Below are 27,300 nucleotides of genomic sequence, written 5' to 3'. Positions count from 1 at the left end.
CAAACTAAGCCCACTAGCCATAAACAACTAGAAACCTGAACAAAATATATGAAACAACTTTTCTTGGAAACTGGATGACAGCATATAGGACTGTGATACCTCAGAGAAGGGAAATAAACAAGATGAACCCTGTTACCACCAAGAATTTCCCCAAAGGCATTTATAAGACTCTGGTACAAAGCTGAGAAAAAGATCAGACTTGAAAGAGGCTGATACAATTGGACTTTGAGGGGCAGTGCTTGGTACACATCATCTTAACATACTCCTCACCAAAACATGTAAACTGAATTCTAACCAAGCCTTAAAGCCCAACTTAACAGAAAATACAGATGACAGAACAAGTTAAGCAACATAAAGAAAACAAAATAATTAGATTGAGAGAAGAGGAAATGCAGAGTGACTAATTAATGGTGAGTTTTCTTTTGATGTGATAAAAATGTTTTAGAACCAAAAAAAAAAAAAAAGAAACGTTTTAGAACTAGATTGAAGAGGTGGTGGCACAACTGTCTGAATACTAAATGCCACCAAATTTACACTGTAAATGGCTAATACTGTTACATGAATTTCACCTCAATAAAAAAAAGAATTTTAAAATTTCAGAATTTGGGATATTCTACAAGACAATAGGTCTGACCACTTAAGAACAGGTATGGCTGGGAACAGTGGCTCACGTCTGAAATCCTAGCACTCTGGGAGGTGAAGGCGGGCGAATTGCTTGAGCCCAGGGGTTCAAGACCAGCCTGGATGACATGTCGAAAAACTTTCATCTCTACAAGAGAATACAAATTAGCTGGGCATGATGGCATGCATCTGTAGTCCCAGCTACTCAGGAGGCTGAGGAGGGAGGATTTCTTGAGCCCAGGTGCTAAAGACCAATCGGAGCAACATAGTAAGTCCCCATTTCTACAAAAACTTTTTAAAATTAAGGTGGCACATGCCTGTAGCCCCAGCTACAGGGAGCCCAGGAGGTAGAGGCTGCCATGAACCATGAAGGCACGACTCCATTTCAGCCTGGGTGACAGAGAACCTATCTAGAAAAAAATGAATAAGTAAAATAAATTTAAGGGACATAAAATCCAAATAAAATGAATGCACCTTACGACAATTTAAAAAACTAACACGGACTAGCTATAAGTTATTAATTTTCTTAGGTGTGACAATAGTATTGTGAATATGAAGGAAAATGTCCTAAAATTTTAAGAGATGAACATTGACAAATTTATAGGTAAAGTGTCACATTATCTGTACCTTACTCTCAAATAGATTGGGAAAGCACACACATCCCCCAAATATATAAAGCAAACATGACAAAATATTAAAAAAAAAAAAAAAAAATTGAACCCAGGTGGCAGCCATTCACAATTTTTGAAAATGTTCACATTATAAAATTATGGTTTACCATACGCAAATGAACAAGCAAGTAAGCAATATTATCACTGATTACATTTGAGCGGTAAGATTGTTAAGTTTTTTTCCAAACTTTTTTTTTCTTTGTGTTTCTGTTTTGCCCCCCTCCCCCAAAAACTACAGAAATTTAGTCACTGCCTATAATAACAATGCTCTTACTGTTTCAAAATGGAAAACTACGTAAGAAGCAGTTAACAGTTAACAACTGCGCAATGGTTATATACACCTCTTGGTAAATCACATTTAAAAGGACACTTACTCTTCTTTAAGTCTCTTCTTAAGGTTGTCTTTCGAAAGTTTACTTTCACTAGCATTTTTCATCATATCTTTCCGAAACCGATTGTTCACCATGTCAACCCTATGAAAACAGAACAGCAAATTTTAAATAACTTTTAAAGAGTTAACATAAATAGTTGCTGCTTTTAGCACTGGGAGAAAAATGTTTAATGAAACAATATAGTTCAAGATTTTTAAAATGTGAACATTTCATATACATATTCTGTTCTTCCTAAAACAAAAAAGTAGTCTCTAATATTTCAGATCATCAAATTTCCACTTTGGAGAGCTAGTATTTGAGAAAATTGATCCTGACTCATCTACACACACTTTACGAAATTCTCCAAAATAAATCCAGGTAAATCAAAGAGTTAAATAAATAAAGAGCAAACCTTAGGCTGGACGTGGTGACTCACACCGGTAATCCCAGCACTTTGGGAAGCTGAGGTGGGTGAATCACTTGAGGTCAGGAGTTCGAGACCAGCCTGGCCAACATGCTAAAACATCGTCTCTACTAAAAATACAGAAATTATCTGGGTGTGGTGGCATGTGCCTGTAGTCCTAGCTACTCAGGAGGCTGAGGCAGAAGAATTACTTAAACTCAGAAGGCAGAGGCTGCAGTGAGCCCAGATGGCACCACTGTACTCCAGCCTGGGCAAAAGAGTGAGACTCTATCTCAAAAAAAAAAAAAAGCCAGGCGCCGTGGCTATTGCCTGTAATCCCAGCACTTTGGGATGCCAAGATGGGCGGATCACTGGAGGTTGGGAGTTCGAGACTAGCCTGGTCAACGTGGTGGAACCCCATCTCTAATAAAAATACAAAAATTAGTCCAGTGTGGTGGCAGTTACCTGTAATCCCAGCTACTTGAAAGGCTGAGGCAGGGGAATCACCTGAACCCGGGAGGCAGAGGTTGCAGTGAGCCAAGATCGCACCACTACACTCCCGCCGCCTGGGCAAGAAGAGTGAAACTACGACTCAAAAAAAGAGCAAACCTTAAAATACTACGAAGTAAAAATATGGGCAACCATCTGTCTCTGATAAAGAACTATTTACTATTAAAAACAGCAGTAAAAATAATGAAGAAAAACATTCACAGATTGACTATATAAAAATTTAAAACTTCTATGCACAGAAAGCTGGAGGAAAACCTACAATAAATCTAACATACAATGGTTTGAAATTCTCAATATGTTCAGGAACTAATATACCAAGATTATTTTAAAAGTCTCCAATAGACAAAGACATAATAAGAATATTTATAACAAATGAGGCCAGGCATGGTGGCTCATGTCTGTAATCCCAGCACTTTGGGAGGCCGTGGCAGGTGGATCACTTGAGGTCAAAAGTTCAAGACCAGCCTGGCCAACATGGTGAAACCCTGTCTCTACTAAAAATACAAAATCAGCTGGGCATGGTGGCATGCACCTATAGTCCCAGCTATTTGGGAGGCTGAAGCAGAACTGCTTGAACCTGAGAGGCGGAGGTTGCAGTGAGCCAAGATCGCGCCACTGAACTCCAGCCTGGATGAAAGGTTGAGAGTCTCAAAAAAAAAAACAAAATGACAATGACTAAACACAAAAACGTTTTCTCAAAATAAATTAAGTAGAGATAGTACCCACCACCAAAATGACAAAGTCTAAAAAAAAAAATAAATCATTGCTTCTAAGAATAAACTAAAACTGACACCTTTCAATGGGAAGGTAAACTGGTAGGACCTCACAGCTTGCAGTCTGGAAGTACTTATCAAGAGCCTTAAAACATAACTGTGCTCTTTGATCATGTACTTCTACCTCAAAGAATCTTCTTAAGGCAATAAATTAGAAAATGAACAAAGTTTTATTCATAAAGATGTGATAAACATTAATGCTGAGATAATCAGCATTAATTTTGTTGGGAAAAGGTCTTAACGAGTGTGTGACGGAGTATATGCTGTTTGCTGAGAAGTGATGGCAAGGAACACCAAGCCATCCCCAAGCAGAAAACTGCTAGAATAGTAGGTGATACGTACTGGTCATGCACTCGCTAACCAGTTCCCAAAACACAGGACACATGACCTTGTCCCCATTGCTGACTCACAAAGAGTGCTTTCTAGCTTATTTTTATTTTAGTAGTGATCAGGCACTATTTGCCTGTTTATCTTTATTCTATGAAGAAACACTGAGCACCTGCTTATTAAAAATAATCACTTATTCACAAAGAATAAATACATGGGTCAGAGTCTGCTCTGGGCTGTCAGCTGGGAAATGCTGTCAGTCCCCTGACGTCGCACTCTGATCCCACTTTTGCACTCTATCTTTGTTTCTGTTTCTTAATTCCTTCAGCACCACCTGCATTGGGGTCTCTACAACTAAGCTGGTCTTGACAAACTTAAAGGGAAAAATAAGGCTAGGCGCAGTGGTTCACACCTGTAATCCCAGCACTTTGGGAGGTCGTTATCACTTGAGGTCAGGAGTTTGAGACCAGCCTGGCCAACATGGCAAAACCCCACCTCTACTAAAAATACAAAAATTAGCCAGGCGTGGTGGTGCCCCCTGTAGTCCCAGCTACTCGGGATGCTGAGGAAGGACAATCACTTGAACCTGGGAGGTGGAGGCTGCAGTGAGCCAAGATTGCACCACTGCACTCCAGCCTGGGCGACAGAGCAAGACTTCATCTCAAAAAAATAATAATAACTTCTTTTTAAAAAAGGAAAAAGAAAATCTACCCAACAATAGCCACATAAATTATGGTTAATTCACATAATGGACAACACAGCCATTTTCAAATGTCTATTTTTTTTAAGTAGGGAGAAACGCTTACAAAGTAATTTTACATGGAAAAAGTCAACATGTTAAATCCGGCATACGGTATATTCTCATCTACGACGGTTCCTACTACCTTCTTTTTAGCCTTTACTCAGTTTCAGGCACTGTGCTAAAAGTTCTACATGTACTATTTTATTTAATTCCAACAAACTTCTGATATAGTTACTACCATTGTGCCCATTTCAAAAAGGAAAAAATGTCGGTTCCAAACTGCCCATGGTCAATTAGAAACTGACCAAATGAGGAGGCAAACTGAGATCTGACTTCAAACACTGTATTCTCTTAGCTACTGTACAGAGCAAAGAAGAGGATACTGAGACAGAAAAGTATGACAACATGCTAACAGCAGTTCTCCCTCGGTGGTGGGATTAGGAACCATGAGATCTTTTCTGTACTTGCAAATAGTTTTCAAATCTTCAGATAATCACAAATTTGTAAAAAGAATGGTTTTAAAATCTGCAAAATAACTTTTAAAGTCTCCAGAGGGATTTGGAAGAAAAGTTCCGCAACTTACATTTCCTCATCTTCATCTTCTTCATCCACCCAAACTGGCTTCTTTTGAGGTGGAAAATTACCTTTTGCTTCATTCTCCACTTCTGAGTCACCCGAGTCTTCATGTCTTTGAACCTATAGCAGACAAAACACCCTCAAGCACTGTTTTTTTCCTATCCCATGATTGCAGACACACAAGCCTTATAGCCAAATGGCTCATAGAATGTTTCTTCTACTGCCTTCTGATGAAATAATGGGATGGAATGCTACCACTGTAAATGCTGCAGGCAGGGGCAGAAAATGAAGAAACCAGAGAATGGCACCACCGACTGGGCAGGTGAGAAAAGATGGAACAGTCAAGGAGAAAAGGTCAACACTCAGCATACAGAAAGGACAACACCAAGTAAGACAAGAACAAAAGGTGAGTCCACAGATGAAAAAAGCAGGAGAAATGCCAAAACTACAGAAATTACAGGACTAGGAGGCAAACTAGTCAAAGATTTGTCTCCATTTTCCTAAACCGTTTTTGACTTCCTACCTTCTTAAGAAACTTTAGACGGGCAGAGCACATGGCTCATCACAGTAATCACAACACTTGGGTCAAGGTGGGAGGGCTGCTTGGGCCCAGGAGTTCCAGACAGCCTGGGCAACATAAGGAGACGTCGTCCCTACAGATTTTTTTTTAGGGGGGAAATGGGGTCTCACTTTGTCACCCACGCTGGAGTGCAGTGGTGCCATCTCAGCTCACTGCAACTTCCGCCTCTTGGGTTCAAGCGATTCTCCTGCCTCAGGCTCCCCAATAGCTGACACTACAGGCACGTGCCACCACACCAGGCTAATTTTTTGTATTTTTAGTAAAGACCGGATTTCACTGTGTTAGCCAGGATGGTCTCGATCTCCTGACCTCCTGATCCACCCACCTCAGCCTCCCAAAGTGCTGAGATTACAGGTGTGAGCCAAAGCGACCAGCCAAAACATTTTTAAAATTGGCTGGGTGAGGTGGTGTGCACCTGTGGTCCCAGCTACCTGGGAAGCTGAGGCAGGAGGATCACTTGAGCCTAAGCTCCAAAAGGGCAGGGATTTTTGGCAGTTTTGTCCATTGCTGTGCGTCCTCCAATGCCTAGAACAATGTCTAGGATTCTATCTCTCAAGAAAAGCCAGATATAGAACTAAAGGTATGGCAAAATGTGTGCAAAAAGTAAGATCAATCACGCAGGGCTTGCCATTGCCAGAAAGGGTATCTGGCAACCAACAGGTTCACTAATATTTTGCTAAATGGACGAATACACGATCAGTCTCAAAACACGGTGTGTCTCATTGTCACATGGGGAAGATAGTTAAAACCCAGATGCCCAGGCCTGTGCCAACTAACTGATTCCATTAACCAAATGGAATTCCTGAATCACAAGGAATTGAGGCAGGTGATCAAACGACCACACTCAGTTTGGGGAGAGGCTAGATGAGCGGCAGCAGCGAAAGATGCTCACGACCACAGTTCGCAAAGCAGATACCCGAGCAGCGGCGCCTTCGGGGGCGGAGAAAGGCGCGGTCCCCGCCCTCCAAAGACTTTCAGTCCGGCGCAGGGAGACCAGGGACCCGCAGCTGCGACCCCTGGCACCCGCGTTCTCGGGCTCCCTCCCACCTGAGCGCTCCCCGCCGCCGCAGGTCGCCCAGGCTCCGCCCCTCGGAGCTTCACCGCCCACCGCGCGCCCCGCCCGAGCGCGCCCAGACCGCGCGCGGCGGATTCCCTCACCCGCTGGCCTCGCAGACGCCGCAGCAGCTCGTCCTCATCGTCCTCGACGTCGCCGAAGACCAACTCCTCCAGGCACCGCTCCACTGCCGGTTTGTCCTCCTCCAGCGTCAGACGGTTCCGCTGCCGAAGCCGTCTCTCCTCGGCTGCCGCGACTGCGATCGCAGCGGCTGCCGCGCTCGGCCGGGCCGGCGGTTTCCGCTGGGATGAAGGGGCAGCCTTTTGGGGCGGCCCGCCCGGTCCGGCTCCGGCTTTCCAGTCTGGCCTCCTTCCGGGCTTCCGCTTCGGCTTTGCTCCGGCTCTCCGATCCAGTTTCATTCGTCTCTTCCGTTCCGGCGGCATCGTTGGGTTTGAGGAGAAACGCAGGCGCTCACGTGGAACCTCGCTGCGCATGCGCCCGGGCGACTCGCTGTCCGCCGCCGCCGAAGCCCAGGGGGCGGGAAGGAGCTTGCGCAGCCCCTTGCCACGTGACCAGCACTCCCTCCCTCTACGTAACTCCCACTCCCCTAGCCGGTCCCGCCCCGTGTGGGAGTTCCTCCGGGAGGGCCAATCTTCCGGGTGTAGGGGGAAGCGGCGTGACTGGAGTGGAAAATTTTTTCAACACAACTTCGCAGCTGCAACATATTGAAAGGAGCGCAAGAAAGCCCGATTATACACTGGGACGACTGAATGAAACTTCTACTTTTCCTCCTGACTTTAACCACTGGACTTGACACAAGCCCCGATAAGCTTTCCACCCTTCGTCTTGGTACAGTCCGTGGAGTACGGAGCCTGCAGAGGGTCCCACGCTGGAAGCGAGAGAGGAGGGTATGTAGGGAAGTGGGCCAATCGGGGCGCGGGTCACGGCGCAGGCGCGCTGGGGAGGGAGGGCTATGCTAATGTTGTTGATATCCTGGGGCCACCCGAGTTAAAGGGGGGAAATCCGGGGGCTGCCGCAGCCGCCACCGGTCTGGGCCCAGCCGGGGGCCCCCTGTATCGCCGCAGTCCCGGGGAGAGGCACCTACCCCCAGCCCGGGGAGGGGGCGCCGCGGGCTCGGGGAGCACGGACAACCCCTACCCATGAGGCCCTGATGGAAAACACAAAGGATCTGGTGAGAGCCGAGCGCGGCAGCCGCTTTGTGTGCCAGGTGGGGGGGACGCCTGCAGCTCCCCGACCCCAGGAACCCCGCAGCTCCCTGACCCGGCTCCCTGGCCTGCTTCTCCATCCCACGCCCCCTCAACCTCCGGAGCCCCCCTCCCCCTTCCAGCCGTTAAACGATTCAGGGGTTCCCCTCCCCCCACCCCGTCAGCCCCGGACTCGTTGGGGTTCTCTCCATCTCCACCCTCTGGAAGAAAAATTTGAGAAGAAAGTTTTTCTCTGCGTCCCGCCCCCGCCCCGTCCCCTGCTCTGGCTAGGGGGGAAACGCTGGATCTCAGACTTTTCCTTTTTTAGCCACCCTGGGTGGGAGAGTGGAGTAGTCCTCACTTCTTTGGGAGGAGGGCGAGCATAGTTTTGGTGCTTTGCAGGGGGAGGTGTCTATCCGCCTTGGGGCCAGTACCGTGAGGCAATTTGCACGTGGAGGTGGAAATATTGAAAGGGGGCGGGGTGGGCACGCGCGGGAGAGGTGGGAGTGGTGTTTGGGAAGCAGCCTCCAAGGTTGCATATTTAAAAGGGTTCCAAGTCAGTGGGCTTCTATGACTTACCTTCTCCGTTGTGAAATAAGAATCCTAACATTTCAGAGTCGGAAGAGACATTAGAGGTCATCCAAAGCAGCCGTTCCCTCTGCAGCCTCTCTGACAAGTGGTAGGTAGCCTGGCCCTTGCTTAAACCCCTAAAAGCACTCAGCGCTCACTACTGTCGGGGAAAGCCCATCTTTCAGTAGTTCTAATTGTTGTTTGCCTACCCTTATTAGACCCTTCTGTCTCATTCATGTCCTGGTTAAGTTGCTCCTTTTTTTACTTCTCAAATTTTCTCTCACATCCTCCTCACCCACCCACTGCTCATTGGCCTATATTTTGTGTGCCAGGAAAGAACAGCAGGGAAGTGGAGGAAGGGGGAGCTGAGAGATAGTGAGGGCCAGCCGAAAACTTTGCTAGGTCAGTGTCAAGTGTGCTGGCTTACATGCCTAAAGATGATATTTTTCTACAGGAAGCTAAAGAATTACAGTATGGGAATTTCATGTCTGTTTTCTCTCACTAGTGCATCTTTTTGAAGTTAGAAATTTCAACATCATCTCCGCAGTTCTTGTATCACAAAGCACATTTGCTTGTTTCCTAAATCACTTCTAAGGATGTCTAAAATTGCCTGTTAGGGATAGTACTGAAGTTGTTAGAAGCATCACCTGGTAGAGGGGATGTTTAGAAGAACTACCGCCCCCACCCGTTTGACCTATGTTCCTCGGAAGCTAGTCTTTCCTCCAAGAGCCCCTCTTCCAAATGCTTTTACTCTTCCTTTTTTTTTCGAGTAACTCTCTCTTTTATGAGATTTGAAGTTTATAGACCATTTTAAAACTTGTTTAGAGTTTACAATATTTTTAATTCTCCTTATACTCACATGCACCAGTATTTATCAGTGGGTGGTTGAGACAGTTCAGTTGAAACTATTGTCACTGGATGTTTTTCTAACATACTCCTTCATTTGATGAGCTATGCTGCCTCCAAAAGTAGTTGTGTTGGCTTGAGAATCTTGGATGTACTCGTTTCTCTCTAATACAGTCAAGTGGGGGTCAAGACATAATAGATACAGTGTAGAAATAATGCCTCTGATCTAAAAGCCAGCAAATAAATTTCACCTTAAGCCCCAGTCTCCTGTTTCAAAGGTTAGACTCGATTTTTCTCTCCTGCTTTTATAACTTAGAGACGGTTACTTTGCTCTTGTGTACTTAGACTGTTATTTTATTTTTCATTTGTTTACCTCAACACCAGAGTGTTCAGAAAGAAAATATCTTTTTTTTTCTTTGCACCACCTCCTTCTCTAAATAACAAGTATCTTCTATTTATGTAGAACCCCATACTGAATGCTTGTGAGTACCTTGCAAATTATGGCAACATCTGTCTTGAATAAGTATTTGTCCATAGTGCCTTATGTTGGGTCATGTTTTTTAACCATCCAATTTCTAATTTTATGTAATGTTTGACATAAAATATTTCCTCTAAATCTACTCACTAGAATTTAGCTCGTGAAAAAGAATCAATAGAGCTGTAATTATTGGGTTTTTAACATTTTAATAAGGAGTTCCAAGTTGTTTTCCAGCTTTAAACATGAACTGTCATGACTTAAGTTGACTGACTCTGGAGACATTTGCATTCTAAACATACTAGACAGGAACAACTGGTTTTATTTTTAAAGACACTGCCGCAGTTTTTAAAGCTGGTTATATGTTGACCTTATTACCTAAATCTTTCTAGATGTTTCAGTGCTGCTTTTGGCCCCTCAATTATGTTAAAAATTAAAACAACTTATTTTAAATAGTTTTCAAACATAACACAGGGTCAAAGGAAGCCATAAACTGTAGTTTAAAAGTGAAAACAACTTATTAGTGTAAATGCTAAACCACTGAATTACTAAAAGCGAAGAGTGCTCAGTAGTCTGAGTTACCACATTCTAACATTAAACAAGTGACATTCTTTGGGTTGGTCTTTGTTTCTCAATTTTGCATCTTTAAAATGTTTGCTAAGTAAGATTTAACCTTTCACACTTAGTATCATTAGTCGGAGGGTTTCGAATTCAAGAAAGAGAATAAAAGCATCAGGACAATAAAAGAGAAAGGACTACAATAGTTAATGCAAGATAAGCTATGTCTCCTCATACCACAGTATTAACTGTCCAGGATGACTTGATTTTATGCAAAAATTGCAGATTGATTTAATCTTTTTTTAATCAACTTTTTCTTAGGTTCTTGGGGGTTTTTTTAACCCACAAATTTAGAATTTCTCTTCTTGCTTTGCTGGAACCCACAAGAAAAGGTGAAAAGGAAACAATTCCCATTTGAACAAACCCTGAATATGAGATAGGATGAAGTGATACAGTAGGAGGGGCGCTGGCAGTGAGGTTGGTGTCGCAATTCTGCGGCTGACTAGCTCCATGGCCTTGATGGACGAGATCCTGTGCCTCAGTTTTCTCACGGCAATTGAATGGTTGATCTAGTATCAGCACAATCCAATAGAACTTTCTGCAATGTTGGAAATTTCCTGTATCTTTGCTGTTCAGCTGTGGTAGCCACTAGCCACATGTGGCTCTTGAGCACTTGGAATGTAGCTAGTGGAACTAAAAATTGAAGAACTCAATTTTTAATTTTGCTGTTTCAGTCAATGTAAATTTAAGCAGCCAAATGTCTGGCATACTGGACATATAGACATAGTACAGTGTTTTCTAAGCATAACTTCTCATTAGAATCACTTCTTGAGAGCTCTTGTTAAAATGCAAAACCTCTCTCCTATAAATTATTTAGGAGGTCTGCGGTGGGTTGTGGGAATGTGTTTTTAAGGTATACCCCAGAAAGTTTATCAGGTTGGTTAGGGAAACACTCCATTAGGAGATGTCTGAGGTCCCTTCAAGTTCTCACTTTAGCACTGATAATTCAGAATTTAGTGTGGTAGAAGTGAGCTCTGGACAAAGTTGGCCAACTAGTTCTCTGAACTGTGATCTTAGGCAAGTTGGGTAACCTCTTTGAAAGCTTCACTTTCGTTGTCTGAAATATGGGGTGAACATCAGCCCTGACTCCTTGTAGTTTCTGTAAACCTCCACTCAGATGTTATGCCCACTGTTTAAAAAAATGTAAGCTGCTATAAAAGGTGAGACAAGTCATAAGTTAAAATATTAATATGCATTCCCAGGATTTCCTCCTTTATTCTTTTTCGCTATGTTTAGTTCCTACTGCTCACCTTTTAAAACTGGTTGTATAGGATACTCGTTAGTTAAATGTTGTGGCCCAATTATTTGACCACAGTTTGCAGTCTAATTGTAGTACAGGAATGTTAAGTCTAATACTTCTTTGTATTTCTGGTGCTAAGCATAATGATTTGTATATATTATTCAATAAATATTGGTTAATATCAGCCAGGTGTGGTGCCTCATGCCTATAATCCCAACACTTTGGGAGGCCAAGGCAAGCAGATTGCTTGAGCCCAGGAGTTCAAGATCAGCCTGGGCAACATGATAAAAACCTGTCTCTACAAAAAAAAAAAAAAAAAAAAAAATACAAAAATTAGTCCAGTGTGGTGGCACATGCCTCTAGTCCCAGCTACTTGGGTGACTGAGGTAGGAGGATTGCTTGAGTCTGGGAGGCCAAGGTTGAAGTGAGCCATGATTGTGCCACTGGGCTCCAGCCTGGGCGATGGAGTGAGATGCTGTCTCAAAAAGAAAAAAAAATTATCATCATCGATTACTTTTAGACTTCTAAGACTGCTAGAGATTATTTTATATACCAGAAAAGTATCCCCCTTGTGTGTGTGTGTTTAACCCAACTTTGTTTAATTATTAACACCCTATAGTTAATATTGTTCAGTGGTTATATATCTTCTGTGCAACCAGTTCCAAATATATTTTTAAAAGGTAAACACCAGGAGAATGTGTTACCATTTTAAATGAAGTGTTCTTAGGTTGTGTCAAATCAATATGGCACTGAATAAGCTGTTTATTTTCTCTATGTTAGCATACTAATAAATGATCTTGTTTGATCATTCAGACCACATTTACACTACAGACCCAGCTTTGGTATGAATTGTGTTATTTGGGGTAGGATTGATAGCCTATAATGATCTTAGGAAACCTCTAGGCCACTGTGTGTTTCAGACTTAATTTTGATAGGTCATCTTGTTTTAATTAGCTTTCCAGGTTCGTACTTAAGGATTCATAGCTTTCTTCAGGAGATCTAAAAGCCTATTCATGTGAATTATTTAATTTTATCATACATCCTTCCTGTGTGGTAAGTGATGTTTTCCTTATTTAGAAGAGAGGGAAACTGAGACCCAAGTAATTGTCACATCCAAAGTCATAACAGTGATAGGACTAGAAGTTGAGCCCAAAGAGGTAGAAATTTGTGTTTCTTGTAGATCAAAGAATGACTTCCTTTTGCTCACTGTTGCTTTAAATCTTAAAATACTGCTGTGTAGAATATTGTCCTCTCCTGTCATTCTCCTGGGTGTTTTTCCATTTCTTTAGATGGGTTATTTAGAATATTATTGCTTTTGGTTTCCTCTTGGTTGTATCATTGACATGAATTTATTTTTGCACATTGAATTTGTAAGAAATAAAAAACCAGTAATCCCAAATCCTTACCATTTATGCTCCTTATAATGGTGAGCTAAGAAAGAATGAAGGCATTTCTCTTTACACTAATGAGTTTTATCACTATATCAGACTCTGCTTTCATCCTCATAGTATAATAGAATGAAAAAGAGGCCTGCAGGAGCTAAATAGCCCTTGAGCTCCTACCAAGGTCAGTCATCAAAGAGTATGTATTAATTTCTGTATTGAACTTCGTGATCTCATGCATACAACATTGAAATTTAAGGTTCTAGAAAATATTTGTTCCATAGCTAAATATAGAACTTTGAAAATTATGTGAGCCACTGCTTCCAGTGGGTTTGGATAATGAAGAATTGGTTGACCTCTGATGAGTTTATTCATATCTGATGAGTTTATTCACATTGAAATGATACTATTAATATTACTTAGCTGCATATTTATTGACACTTGCATTTAAGATTTCAAGTGTTTTCTGTCATTTCTCCTAGAGATGTTTTGTTGGAAATTTTGTTTGATTATACCAATAAGTTAATGACTGTGCCTCTTAATTCCTTTGTAGATTTCATAGGGAGGAAGTTTTACCTAGGTGACAATTACAGTAGGACAGTGAAGTTCTGTTGTGATTTGTGATCTCTTCTTTAGTTTTGTCACTATAAAAACCTTTTATTTTTCATTATAGAAGTACATCTATGATGTTTAAAGAAAAATCGTAAAAAGTTAGATTGATCTTCTCATCCTACTCTCACCTTGCTAAAACTTTAGCTACTCCTAAGGTCTTTCTTAGTGCACATACAAGCATACATATATCAATCTGTGTATATGACAGTGTATATTGTTTCTTTGAATAAAAAGTGAGTCATACTGTGATACATTTTATTCTACTATATATTGTGATTTATTTTTTCCACTCAGTATTTTACCTGTTGCTCATCATTGCCCTGCTGATTGTTAGTCTCCAGTTTTTCATTATTATTACATTAGTAGGCATCCTTCTACATAGATCCTTTGTCCTTGTATGTATATTTCTGAAGCACAGATTCCTAAAAATGGAATTACCTAGTCAAAAGGCATAGTCATTTTAAGTTTTCATATGTAATGTCAAATCGCTTTCCAAGAAGATGTTATAAGTTTACCCTCCTACCAACTGTGTATGAGCACTATTTTTCCCACATGTATTTGCCAATACCAAATATCAATCTCTCAATATTCACCAACTTAATTTTTTGAATGTACTGTATACTTCATAAAAATTAACTTTTATTTTTATCAAAGTAATACATGCACTTTATAGTATGATAATTAAACAATGCTAAAAGTACTCAAAAAAAATGGTCCCTTGTCCTAGTTCAGCTCTGGCGAGATAACTACTTTCATTCTTTTAGCTTTTTCATCTATTATTTATCTCTAATTCAAAAGTTTAGGCTTATTTATTTAGTTTATGAATTTAGACATTATCTGTTGACTTTATAGTAGCTGAGGAATTAGCATATACACCCAAATACAAAGCAAGGTTTACCTACCTGCAGTCATCCCATCTCCCTATATTCAAGACCTTAAGTAGTCATCTAATATGATTTTCTGTTTTTTGGTTTTGTTTTGTTTGTCTGTTTGTTTGTTTTTTTAAGACAGAGTCTTACTCTGTCACCCAGGCTGGAGTGCAGTGGCACGATCATGGCTCACTGCAACCTCTCCCTCCCGGGTTCAAGTGATTCTCCTGCCTCAGCCTCCCTAGTAGCTGGGACTACAGGTGCCCACCACCACGTCTGGCTGATTTTTGTATTTTTAGTAAACATAGGGTTTCACCATATTGGCCAGGCTGGTCTGGGACTCCTGACTTGAAGTGGTCCTTGTTCTCCCAAAGTGCTGGAATTACAGGTGTGAGCCACCACACCTGGCCTCAAGTTTTATTTTGAAGAGCAAAATGTTCAAGAAGACACATTACCTGAAACATACTTATTCGATGTTTGTTTTCTGTGCTTACAGAGGCTAGCTGACAGAAACAGTATTGGAGGTGGGGAAGAACGTTAAAATTTAAAGCATTTTAAAAGTAGTCCCATAATTCATATTATTAGTGTTCACGGTAGTTATATGATCTTGGGCAAGTTGTTTAGCCTATTTGAGCTGTTGCTTCCTCCTATAAAATGGTAATAATACTTGTAAGGTTTAAATGTGCCACTACAGATTAAGCGCTGACTGTGCCTGACACATAATGAGCATATTACAAATAATATAATAGTAACCATAACAGATAAATAGCAAAAATAGTCCAGTATGGCTGTGTGCGGTGGCTCATGTCTATAATCCCAACACTTTGGGTGGCTGAAGTGGGCAAATCACTTGAGGCCAGGAATTCGAGACCAGCCTGGCCAGTATGGCGAAACCCCATCTCTATCAAAAATACAAAAATTAGCCAAGTGCTAAGGCACATGCCTGTAATCCCAGCTTCTCAGGAGGCTCGCTTGAACCCTGGAGGCCAAAATCGTGCCACTGCACTCCCGCCTGGACAACAGAACAAGTCCAATATTAGGTTATTGTAGAATTTACAGGTAAACTCCTATGGGATGAAATGTGTTTATGAGTTCAACTCATAAATTTAGTTTATTTCTCTGCCTATAGAGATTTGTAGATTCTTATAGGTAGAGAAATGAACCAAATTCCAAGTGCTCCTTATGCTCATTCCTCTGGGGGTTAAGAGTGGGAAAGGGAAGGCTTGACAAATTTACCAAAAGAGGTATGGGAGCGTGAAAGCTTTAGACGGGGTACAAAGATCCTCTCCCAGAAAGAGAAAATCCAAAAGAAGTTCCAAAACATTGCTTATAGGTCTGGAGTTTGATAGTTCATAGCCCTATGTATAGAGAAGAGCTTTAAGGTAAGCAGTAGCTTTAAATTATTGCTTCCAGAATTGGTAGCTTTAAATTATAAGCATTGCTTCATAAGGAAAAGATGAAGACTTGGAGACATGGCAGTGAAGAAGAAGGAAGAAGAAAAAATTCTTCAGGAAAAGAAAGAAACTGAACTTAAAGAAGAGGATGTTCTTGAACTAGGAGCTCTGCCTATGACATGAACAGAAATGGAAAAGAGCAGGCCATATTCATATAGAACTACTGTAAGAAAAAACAAACAGGAAATGTGAATCAGCATGTCAGCTGGTGCAGATCCACCCCCATCAAAAAAGCAGGAAAAGATTGACACAACACTCCAAGTGAAATTAAACATTTTCAAACCAATGTTTGGAGATTTGAAAAATCAAATTAAATATTCTGAGACAAATATAAAACTCAGGAACAAAAAGCATTAAGAAATGAACACGAAGGCCGGGCACGGTGGCTCAAACCTGTAATCCCAGCACTTTGGGAGGCCGAGGCGGGTGGATCACGAGGTCAAGAGATCAAGACCATCCTGGTCAACATGGTGAAACCCCGTCTCTACTAAAAAAAATACAAAAACATTAGCTGGGCATGGTGGTGCGTGCCTGTAATCCCAGCTACTCAGGAGGCTGAGGCAGGAGAATTGCCTGAACCCAGGAGGCGGAGGTTGCAGTGAGCCGAGATCGCGCCATTGCACTCCAGCCTGGGTAACATGAGTGAAACTCTGTCTCCAAAAAAAAAAAAAAAAAAAAAAAAGAAGTGAACACAAAGTAGATGAAACGGAAAAATAGAAAAAAAGATAAAATCATACCAATAATGAAGTTTTAATATTCCCACATGACAAATTCAAATGCAAATGTAATAAAAGGTGTTGAAGAGAAGCAAGAAAATGGGATAATTGAGCTGAGATCTTTATTTTGAAAATTGACAAAGTTGAAATGGGAGGTGGATCAAAAGTCTAATGTGTATAATTGATGTCCTTCAAAAAGAGAAAATAGTATTTAAAACCATAATCCAAGAAGACTTTCTGGAAGTGAAAAGAGATCTGAATCTATACCTCAGAAGTTCATACCAGAAGGCACGCTCAAGGATATTTCCTAGTAAAGCTGTGTGACTCTAAAAATACAAAGAATTTTCAGGGTCTCTAGGCAAAGACTAGTGACATAGAGGCAAGATAGAGGCAGGAGACTTAGACCAGTGTCAGATTTCTCAAAAGCAACAAGCAAAGCAAGACAGTGGAGCAGCATGAAGAAAGTAACTGCTAGCCAAGGATTTTATATCCAGCCAACTGTTGTTCAGGTATTCAGACTGTGGAATGATAGTTTGAACGTGCAAGAACCCAGGGAATACTGTATTCACCTCTTCTGAGGATACTCTAAAAGGATGACTTTCATCTAAAAGAGATGTTTGGGAAATTCCTGCAAAAAGACTATGACAATAAGTATTTCAGGCATCTTTTTTGAACTCAGATTAATACCAATAGTAGGGACCTAGAGAATAGAGTAGTACATAAACGTACATTCTGACAAAATAAAAAGAATGCAACTAAAAAATAATGGGAGAGGAGAAGGAAAGAAAAGGAAAAACTAAGGCCATGTGTGGTGGCTCACATCTGTAATCCCAGCACTTTGGGAGGCCAGGGTAGGTGGATTATTTGAGCCCAGGACTTAGAGACCAGCCTGGGCAACATAGTGAAACCCAGTCGCTCCAACAACAACAACAAAAAAGGTTAATTAGCCAGGTGTGGTGGCTCATGCCTGTAGTCCCAACTACTCAGGAGGCTGAAGTAGGAGGATCATTTGAGTTCAGGAGATCAAGGCTGCAGAGAGCAGTGTTGGCTCAACTGCACTCCAGCCTGGGCAACAGAACAAGACCCTGTCTAGAACTGTTCTCAGAGTAAGATTAACTACTGTAGTTTAAGTAATATGAGGGAGTCAGAGGATATCATCTAAAGACCAAATAGAAAAGATGACGTAAGAAAAAAGATACAAGGTACTGTAAATGCTATTAATATAAAGGTAAGCATTAGGAGAACTTTCCAAAATAATGAGAGAAATTTTTAAAGGGACAAGGAAAACCAAAATGGAACGAAAAAAAGTATACAGTACATAATGCACACCCTAATTATAAAATATGTGGAGAATTGAGAGGAAACTTAAAGGTCTGGACAAAGATGTGCCAGGCAGTAGAAATCTCAAGAATGCAAGACTGGCAGTGCTGATAGCAAAGTCAAATTCAAACCAAAAAAAGCATTAAATCAGACAAAGAACAACAGTTTATGATGCTAAAAACCATGATTCACAATGAAGAGTAACAGTTAAATATGTACCAAATAATACAGGAACAATCTGTATAAAGCAAAATCTATATAAAACATAAGAAATAAAAAACTAAAATCAGGAAACTTTGACAACACAAGATGTAGTGGATAAAAAAGGATATAAAAGATCTAAATAACAATGCAGATCTTCTATTATATCCCTAATAACCAAGAATATATTCTACCCCCTCCCCCCTGCTCCATCTCCCAGACTGCAGGAGTACAGTGGTATGATCACAGCTCACTGCAGCCTTGACCTCCCCACCCCACCTCAGCCTCCCAAGTAGCTGGGACTACAGGTGCACATCACCATGCCCGGCTAATTTTTTTTTTTTCTTGTAGTGACGAAGTCTTGCCATGTTGCCCAGGCTGGTCTCAAGCTCCTGGGCTCAAGCAGTCTTCCCACCTTGGCCTTCCAAAGACCTGGGATTATAGGTGTGAGCCATCACTCCTCGCCAGATAATATGCTCTTTTTAAACATAAAATATTCACAAAAATTGTCCATCTATTAGAAAAGCAGTAGGTCCCATACAAGAAAACAGAAATCCAAAAAGCAAAAAGACATTGCACTTGCATCTTGAAATGAAAACCTATTGTATTGTATATTCACAAAAAACCTTGTACAAGAATTTTCATGGCAGCTTTATTCATAGCAAAATCTGGCTGCAGAAAGAGCTGATAGGTTGAAGAGTGTTACTCAGCAATAAAAATAAACCATTTATACATATAACATGGATAAATCTCAAAAATACTATGCTGACTGGAAGAAATTAGACACAGAAATATCCATACAGTTTTATGCCATTTATATAAAATCTTCAATATATACAAAATGTAGCCAAAGCTGATAGAACTCAGGATTGGGGAGAGATCGAGTGGGAAAGTACAGGGAGGAGCTTTCTAGAGTGAAAGAAAAGTCCTATATTTTGATAAGTGTTCCACAGTATGCCTAAATTTTTAAAAGTTTGACAGGTAAAAGGAAAGCACAAATTGCACAGTTTCTGGAAAACGATGATAATGAAAATACTACATGCCAGAATCTGTGGAGTACATTTAAAGCAGTGAGCCGAGGAAAATTCATAGCCCTAAATACTTAAATAAATGAAAATAAATTCCCAATTCAGAAATTAACAAAGTAAGCCAAAAGCACAAGAAAAGAAATAAAAATTAAATGAGTTAAAGAACAGAAAAACTATGCATCTAGTTGATCAATCAGTCTTCAACCCTTAGGGGAAGAGTCACATAATGGATAAGTCACGAGCTAATTTAACCAAGTGGGAAAAGGGAGAAAGCACAAATAAAATTTTAAGAAATGACAAGAGGAAAATAACGTTGGATACAGAGGGAATTGAGCAAATCATACAAAACTATTTTGTACTTTTTTACAAAATACGTTACAAAACCTAGATGAAATGGATAATTTCTTTTTTTCTGGCTTTTTTTTTTTTTTTTTTTTTAAAGATGGGATTTCACCATGATGGTCAGGCTGGTCTTGACCTCAGGTGATCCACCCACCTCAGCCTCCCAAAGTGCTAGGATTACAGGCGTGAGCCACCGCACCCAGTGAAATGGATAATTTCTTAGGAAAATACAGTTTAGTAAAATTGACCTCATTAGAAATTAAAAGAAAATAAGACCAGTTTTCCTAGAAGAAATAGAAGTTTATTAAAGAACCGTCCCACCGCACACCAGGCCTAAGTGCTTTCAAAGGATAATTCGGCCTAACCAGATACTCCCAATGCTACATGAATATAGAAAATGGAAAGCTAATTATTTTTATGACACAAGAATAATACTGGACTGTGCGCAGTGACTCACACCTGTAATCCCAACATTTTAGGAGGCCAAGGCAGGAGGATCACTTGACCTAGGAGTTTGAGATCAGCCTGGGCAGTATAGTGAGACTTCATCTCTACTAAAAAATTAGCTGAGCACTGTGGCGTGTGCCTGTAGTCCCAGCTACTTAGGAGGCTGGGGTGGGAAGATCACTTGAGCACAGGAGGATTGAGGCTGCAGTGAGTGAAGATTATGCCACTGCACTCTAGCCTGGGCAATAGAGCAAGACCCTGTCGCAAAAAAAAAAAAAAAAAAAGTAATACTGATTTCTAAGCCTGATAGCTCAAAAAACGAAAATTACAGAGATACCACATGCAAATATTGATGGAAAACTCTATTATCGTACAGTCTCTCACACCACATTACAAAAATACATTTTGATGAAATGAGTTTTATAACAGGAATACGAGGATGATTCAGTGTTTGGAAATCTATTTATATAATTCACCATGTTACTCGGTCAAAAGAGAAAAGTTGTGTTCTCTTTATAGGAGCTGGAAAAGTCTATGAGAAAATTCAACACCTGTTCCTAACAAAAGCTTCAGAAAATGGGAATGGATGAATACTTCCTTAACATACAATATTTTTATTTTTATAAATACACACATATGCATATGTACATAGCCTTAACCTTAAAGCCAAAATCTTATTAAGAAACACCACAATTGAGAATAAAGTAAGGATGCCCATTTTCTCCATGACTTAACATTATACTGGAAATATGAACCAATACAGATAGAAAAGAAAAAAAGACGTAACGGTGGGAAAAGAAGAAAAGTTTCTTTGTTAGTGACATGATTGTTTATCTGGAAAGCCTTAGAAAATCAGTGACAAAACTACCTTAAAGCAATTCAGTGAGGTAGGATATAAAATAAGAAATCTTCATGTACTGAGAAAATAACCAGGTAAGAAAATATAACAAGAAAAAATTACAATAGGAACAACAAAGCATAGATTGAGCATCCCTAATCCAAAAACCCAAAGTCCACAATGCTCCAACATTTGAAACTCTTTGAGCATAGACATGACACCACAGATCAACCACATAGGCTACTGAGATAGTGACACCTTTGCTTTCTGCTGGCTCAGTGTACACCTTATTTCATGCACAAACTTTTTTTGTACTATATAAAATTATCTTCAGGCTATGTGTATAAGTTGGATATGAAACAAGTGAATTTTGTGTTGAGACTTGGGTCCCATCCCCAAAATATCTTACTACATATGTGCACATATTCCAAACTCTGAAACACTTCTTGTCCCAAGTATTTTGGATAAGGAATATTCAACCTGTAATTAAATTCCTCAGGATTTACTTTTTTAAAACATTGTTAAAAACCTATGTGAAGCAAGCTATATAAAACATTCCCAAAAGACACAAAGCAGACTTGAACAGATAGAAAGACATCCATTGTTCTTTAGACATATCAAAATGTCACTTTTTCCAGAGTTATCTAGAAATTTAATGAGATCCTAATAAAAAGACTGATAACTTTTTGGTTTAGAGTTGAACTATCTAATACTGAAGAGCACTTGGAAAAATATACGTGCAAGAATGTAAAAACATTAAAAGATTTTTGAGGGGATCTCTAGCTCTATGAGATAATCAAAATACATTCCAAACCCTTAATGATTCAAAAAGCAAGACATTGGTGCAAGAATAGATCAATGAAGTAGTATGAAATCCAGAAATGGACACAACTACATATGGAAATCTAGCACTTAAAGTGGTATTTCAAATCACTGAGACAAAGATGGATGTTTTGATAAAGGATGTTGGCGCAACTAGACAGCCATTTGGAGGGAAAAAAAGGTACTATTAGAGCTGTTCTTTGTGCCATACATCATCATAAATTCCAGACACATCAGATCTAAATGTGAAAGCTATATAAATGCCAGGAAAAAATATGGGAAAATTTTTCTGTACCATGCTTTAGGAAAAAGTTTTGACTCAATCAAGGTACAATAAAATAAAATGCTGATAAATTTTGCTAAGATATTTTAAATATACGTGGAAAAACTTCATGGGCAAAAATCACAATTTTCCATACATACAGATAAAGAATAAATGAAATTTCTCAATGCAAAGAACTTTGAAGAAAATTAAGACTAAAAACCTTTAAAAAAAAAAAAAAAAAAAAGGCAAAAGGTGGGCACAGACAAACCATACAAAAGAAAATACAAAAAAATGCTCTGGAAAACTGCACCGATTGCCCAGATCTTGGCTTTCAATACCAGTTCTTCACTAATAAAGACGAGAGTTTCTAGGAGAAATTATTGATTTCAGGGCTGGAGCAGCATAGGTATAAATTGAGCCTGGAAAGGCATTCCTCAAAAAAATGATGGAAGTATGTCAAAAGGACACAGGAGGCCTGGCACAGTGGGTCACTTCTGTAATCCCAGCACTTTGGGAGGCTAAATCAGGAAGATCACTTGAGGCCAGGAGTTCAAGACCAGTCTGGCCAGCGTGGCGAAACCCTGCGTCTAGTAAGAAAACAAAAATTTGCCTGACTTGTTGGTTCACACCTGTAATCCCAGCTGTTCAGAAGGCTGAGGCACAAAAATTACTTGAACCCGGGAGACGGAGATTGCAGACGGAGATCACACCACTGTACTTTAGTCTGGGCAATAAAGGGAGACTGTCTCAAAAAAAAAAAAAAAAAAAAAAAAAAGACACAGGAAAGAGTTCAGGGGCATCATCATGGCCAAATGTGAGATATTTTGAGCCCCAGAAGAGTAGTGATGAATGATAAACCATTGGGGAAAAAATAGTTAATTCATACTGATAATGAATAGGTAGGTATGTGGATAAAAGGGGGTGATGGCAGGATTTCTTGCTGGCTGGTAAGGAAAAAGTGCTGGAGTTGGAAAATCGTTTTGCAGCCACCATATTAATGTTTGCTTTAGTACAAGCTATCATTGGATGCCAAATTTAAGAATGTCGGTGAGATTTCAATGAGAAACTATGTGTTCATAATTCAGTGTCCCTGAGGTTGCTTATTGGTTGCAAGGAGAAATACACAGTATACAGTGGAAAGCTGGACTGCACCTTGACAGAGTAATCAAAATTAACATCACTGGTGAGAGACGGGTAGAAATCTTGTGCTTCTGGATACAATATCCTGAGGAAAAATGTAGTATTATGGGGTACATAACCAGAGTCCCTTAAGGACACATCAGATGAACCTGAAATGAGAAGCATTCTGTTAAGGGGGAAGGGGCTTGCTTGCATTGTAGAAAAATAATTTCAAACCTAACATGGTGGTGTGCACTTGTAATCCCAGCTACTCAGGAGGCTGTAGTGGGAGGATTGCTCCGCACCAGGAGTTTGAGTCCAGTCTGGTCAACACACTGAGACCCTGTGTCTAAAAAAAAATTAAAACTAATCTTCCAGACTAAGGGAAACTAAAAAGATAAATACGGCTTTTTAGTTTTTATGTGATGCTGGACTTGGAGGAGGAAATGGCGTAAAGACATTGAGTCAGTTGGAATGTGGATGGTAAATTAGGGAAAAGTATCATATATTGTCATTTTCTAAAACTGATAAATATGTCCCAGTTATAACAGAATGTTTTTATTCCAAGGAAATGAACATTGAGTTATTTTGGGATACTTAACTTTCAAATTGTTCAGAAAAACTATGTGTTTAGAGAAGAAAATGGGGCAAAATAGTAGTAGTTGGTGAATTTGAGTAGAGTACACAGGACTTCATTGGACTATTGTCCTAACTTTCCTGAAAGTTCAAAGTTATTTCCAAATAGAAGGTTTAAGAAAAAAAATGACAGGCCAGGCATGGTGGCTCACACCTGTAATCCCAGCACTTTGGGAGGCCAAGGCGGGTGGATCACATGAGATCAGGCGTTTGAGACCAGCCTGGCCAACATGGTGAAACCCTGTCTCTACTAAAAATACAAAAATTAGCTGGGCATGGTAGTGCATGCCTGTAATCCCAGCTATTTGGGAGGCTGAAGCAGGAGAATCACTTCAATCCGGTGTTGGAGGTTGTGGTGAGCTGAGATTGTGCCACTGCACTCCAGCCTGGGCGACAGAGCAAGACTGTCACCAAAAAAAAAAAAAAAAAACAAACGACAATGACAACTACACTGGCATACCATTTTTCATCCGTCATTTTCGGAAAAATTCAGATACTTGACAATACATTCCCAGCGCCTCTGGGGAAACAAGCACTGTCACTATTGCTGGTGCAAATGATAACATTTCTTTGGAGTGGGATTTGGCAATATCTAACAAAATTACATATACACATATCCTACCCAGGAATCCCATTTCTGAGAATATACCCTGGAGTTATATACGCTGCACAGTATAAAAACACAGATGCATAAGTTTGCTGCAGCATACTTGTAATGGCAAAACACTGAAATCTAAATGTTAAAAGAGATTGGTTGAATAAACATAAACACAGTGGAGTACTATGCAGCTGCCAGAAGATTAAGGAAGATGTCAATGTACTGAAATGGAATGATTTTCAGGATATGTTTCTAAAGCAGTAAAAACAAAGGGCAGGAATATAGTATGTGACTTTGGTTAAGAAATGGAAATAAGAAAACTTATGTATACCTGTACATATACCTGTTTACTTTTTCAAAATGTACACAAACAAGAAAAATGAACCAGAAAGTGATAAAGTTGGTTACCCACTTAACAGGGTGGGTGGTGAGGCAGGGAAGGAAATGACATTTCTTTGAGTTTCAGCTATTTGTATAGTTCTTTATTTTTGCCAGAAGGATGATCTTCTCAGTAGTCCCCCCCCCAAAAAAAAATGAAACTAATTCAATAAGGATGATGGAGGAGATTAAAAACCAAAAGCAAACCAATTCTAACTTCAAGTCAGTAATAACCACATTGAAATAAATAATCCAAGTAACTTTTAAGTATTCAGTCTAGAGAGAAGTGACGGCAAAGAAATCCTGAAAACTGCTTTTTGAAGTGGTATGATGTAATGCTTCTGTAACTATTTAAATGTCTAAAAGGATTGAACAGATCAGTAGACATGTTTTTGTTAAGAAGCAGCATTCTGTCGAAGAGACTCAAATGTGAAGCGTGGGAAGGTGAGAAGAAAGCCCTATGGGGATTGCTTGGAATTGGGTATTTAAATGTGAACTCCTAATTTTCTAAAATACATGTGTGTATACATATGTCACATGCATGTGTGTATATATTTTTTGTCCACTGAAAAGGCCTAGAAGCAAAGAGATAACCAACTAGCAATAAGTACATGGAACGCCTAGATCTTTATTTCTTACATTATTCCCCGCTAAAAGATACCAAGGCTGTTTGGAGAAATGTTTGGTTCCGGGGCTGGGACAGAGAAATGGTTATAAGATAAGCCTGGAATATCCTGTTATGCCAGAAAGTAGGGAAATGCTCAAAAAATTGATAGAGGCATGTCAGAGTGACACAGGAGTAGGCTTTAAGGGGCTTCCACTAGCCTACCCTGGGACAGTATGATCCCCAGATAATTAAAGACAAATGATGAGTTATAAAACCTTGAAAAGTTGGCTGAGTGTCGTGGCTCATGCCTGTAATCCCAGCACTTTGACAGGCCAAGGTGGGCAGATCACTTGAGGTCTTCGAAACCAGCCTGGCCAACATGCTAAAACCCTGTCTCTACTAAAAGTACAAAAAATAGCCAGGCGTGGTGGCAGGCCCCTGTAATCCCAGCTACTTGGTAGGCTGAAGCAGAAGAATCACTTGCACCTGGGAGGTGGAGGTTGCAGTGAGCCAAGATCGTGCCACTGCACTCCAGCCTGGGCAACAGCGAGACTCCATCTCAAAAAATAAAAAATATAACATTGAAAAATAGAAATCTATGAGTTGATACCAATAATATAAAGAGAGCTCTTCCTTAGAGAATACTGCTGATAAACATGGAGGGAATGTTGGGGTTGGGAAATCATCACAGTGAGAGATTGGGCCAGAATCATTGGATTCTAAATCTTGAGTGAAAATTTGGTGAGCTGAATATTTGAATTTTCTGTAAGTGTCTCAGCATAGATTGCTTATCAAAGAGAATAATAAAAGTACAGTGGAGAAAAATTAGCTGGGTGAGGTGGCGCACACGTGTAATCCCAGACATTGAGGAGGCTGCGACAGAAGGATTGCTTGAACCCTGGAGGTGGAGGTTGCAGTGAGCCAAAATCGCATCACTGCACTGCAGCCTGGGTAGTAAAGGGAGACCGACCCTGCCTCAAAAAAAAAAAAAAAAAAAGAAAGAAAAATTAACATCACCAGTAAGGGACAGATGGACATCGTGTGTCTGGATTTGATGCCTTGAAAATGATAGCATCAGTTAGGCAGTGCAACCTAACTATAGTCCTGAGGACACCTAAAACCTAAAATGAGGAAATTTTTATTTTTTAAAAAGGAAATCTATGCAGAAGAATTCCAAATACTTCATAGGAATACTTCACTCTCAAGGAGGGGAGTGTAACTAACTCCGTGCTCCTTATGTATGGGGTATACATAGTCACTTTCTTCCAAAGAGTACAGTTTGGGAAGAGATTCAGAGTAACTTCACAGCAGAGAAACCTGATAAACACTACCTCAACCAGATGATCAAAATCGCTGGCATTGATAAGTCATGTTAGTATGTATCACTGAAATGCTGTGATACCAAGGACACTTCACCTCTGTGATGTACCTGCCAAAAACTACTCCAGCCTGATAGTGAAACTGTCAGACAAATTCCAGTACAACAGTCTGCAGAGTATTTGACCAAGATTCCTCAAAACTGTCAAGGTCATTAAAAAAAAAAAAAAAAAAGGAAAACCTGAGAAATTGTCACAACCAAGAGAAGCCATAGGACAACTTAAGTAATGAAGACTTACAGTAACTAAATGTACTGTGGGATCTTGGAATGTAAAAACAGTAAAAAGCAAGAAAAACGGAATGAATAGACTTTAGTGACAGTATATGTATCTGTGTTTCTTTTATTATGGCGTGTTCAATACTAATGTAAGATGTTAATAAGGGAAACTAGGGCATGCAGGAACTCTACAAAATTTTCACTTTTTCTGTAAAATTTATAGCTTCTCAAAAAACAAATTAAGAAAAAACTTTTGAGAATAGTTACAGATTTATAGAAAAAGTAAAATGTCTTAAAGGGACTGCATTCTTAAAAGACATCAAATATTTAAAAAGATAAGGTCTCCTACATTGAAGACTAAGGCACATGACAAATGAAGTATATGACCTTGGGCTGAAGAAAAAAGCATCTTGTAAAGAAGGGTGTTGTTGAGTCAGTTGACAAAACTGGAGTATGGATGGTAGATGAGATGATTAAGTATTGGGTTTAT

The 27,300-nt window shown here is 40.1% G+C and overlaps 2 protein-coding genes across 17 annotated transcripts in view; one reads left to right on the top strand and one right to left on the bottom strand.

Moving 5' to 3' along the window:
• UTP18 (UTP18 small subunit processome component) overlaps positions 1 to 7,169 on the bottom strand; it is a 37,472-nt gene extending 30,303 nt beyond the window's left edge. For both annotated transcript variants that reach the window (XR_004269593.1, XM_032280088.1), the window contains exons 1-3: positions 6,733 to 7,169; positions 5,002 to 5,114; positions 1,667 to 1,765 (exon numbers count right to left, since the gene is read on the bottom strand). Coding sequence is in view for 1 of the 2 variants with exons in the window: in XM_032280088.1 (XP_032135979.1) it covers positions 1,667 to 1,765; positions 5,002 to 5,114; positions 6,733 to 7,122 (602 nt within the window). In the remaining variant the exon portion in view is untranslated. The remainder of the gene's footprint in view (positions 1 to 1,666; positions 1,766 to 5,001; positions 5,115 to 6,732) is intronic.
• An 18-nt stretch (positions 7,170 to 7,187) lies between these two features.
• The window catches only part of MBTD1 (mbt domain containing 1), a 78,020-nt gene continuing 57,907 nt past the window's right edge, over positions 7,188 to 27,300 (top strand). For 6 of the 15 annotated variants that reach the window (XR_004269592.1, XM_032280074.1, XM_032280073.1 and 3 more), the window contains exon 1: positions 7,189 to 7,536. Coding sequence is in view for 7 of the 15 variants with exons in the window: in XM_032280074.1 (XP_032135965.1) it covers positions 7,399 to 7,536 (138 nt within the window). In the remaining 8 variants the exon portion in view is untranslated. The other 9 variants (XM_032280084.1, XM_032280081.1, XM_032280076.1 and 6 more) reach the window with 6 other exon arrangements.

Source organism: Sapajus apella, unplaced genomic scaffold (assembly GCF_009761245.1).
Source record: "Sapajus apella isolate SASKATOON/1434 unplaced genomic scaffold, GSC_monkey_1.0 scaffold12, whole genome shotgun sequence".
Classification (NCBI taxonomy): Eukaryota; Metazoa; Chordata; class Mammalia; order Primates; family Cebidae; genus Sapajus; species Sapajus apella.
Note: the sequence above shows the minus strand (reverse complement) of the source record. Positions and strands in the feature narration are given on the sequence as shown.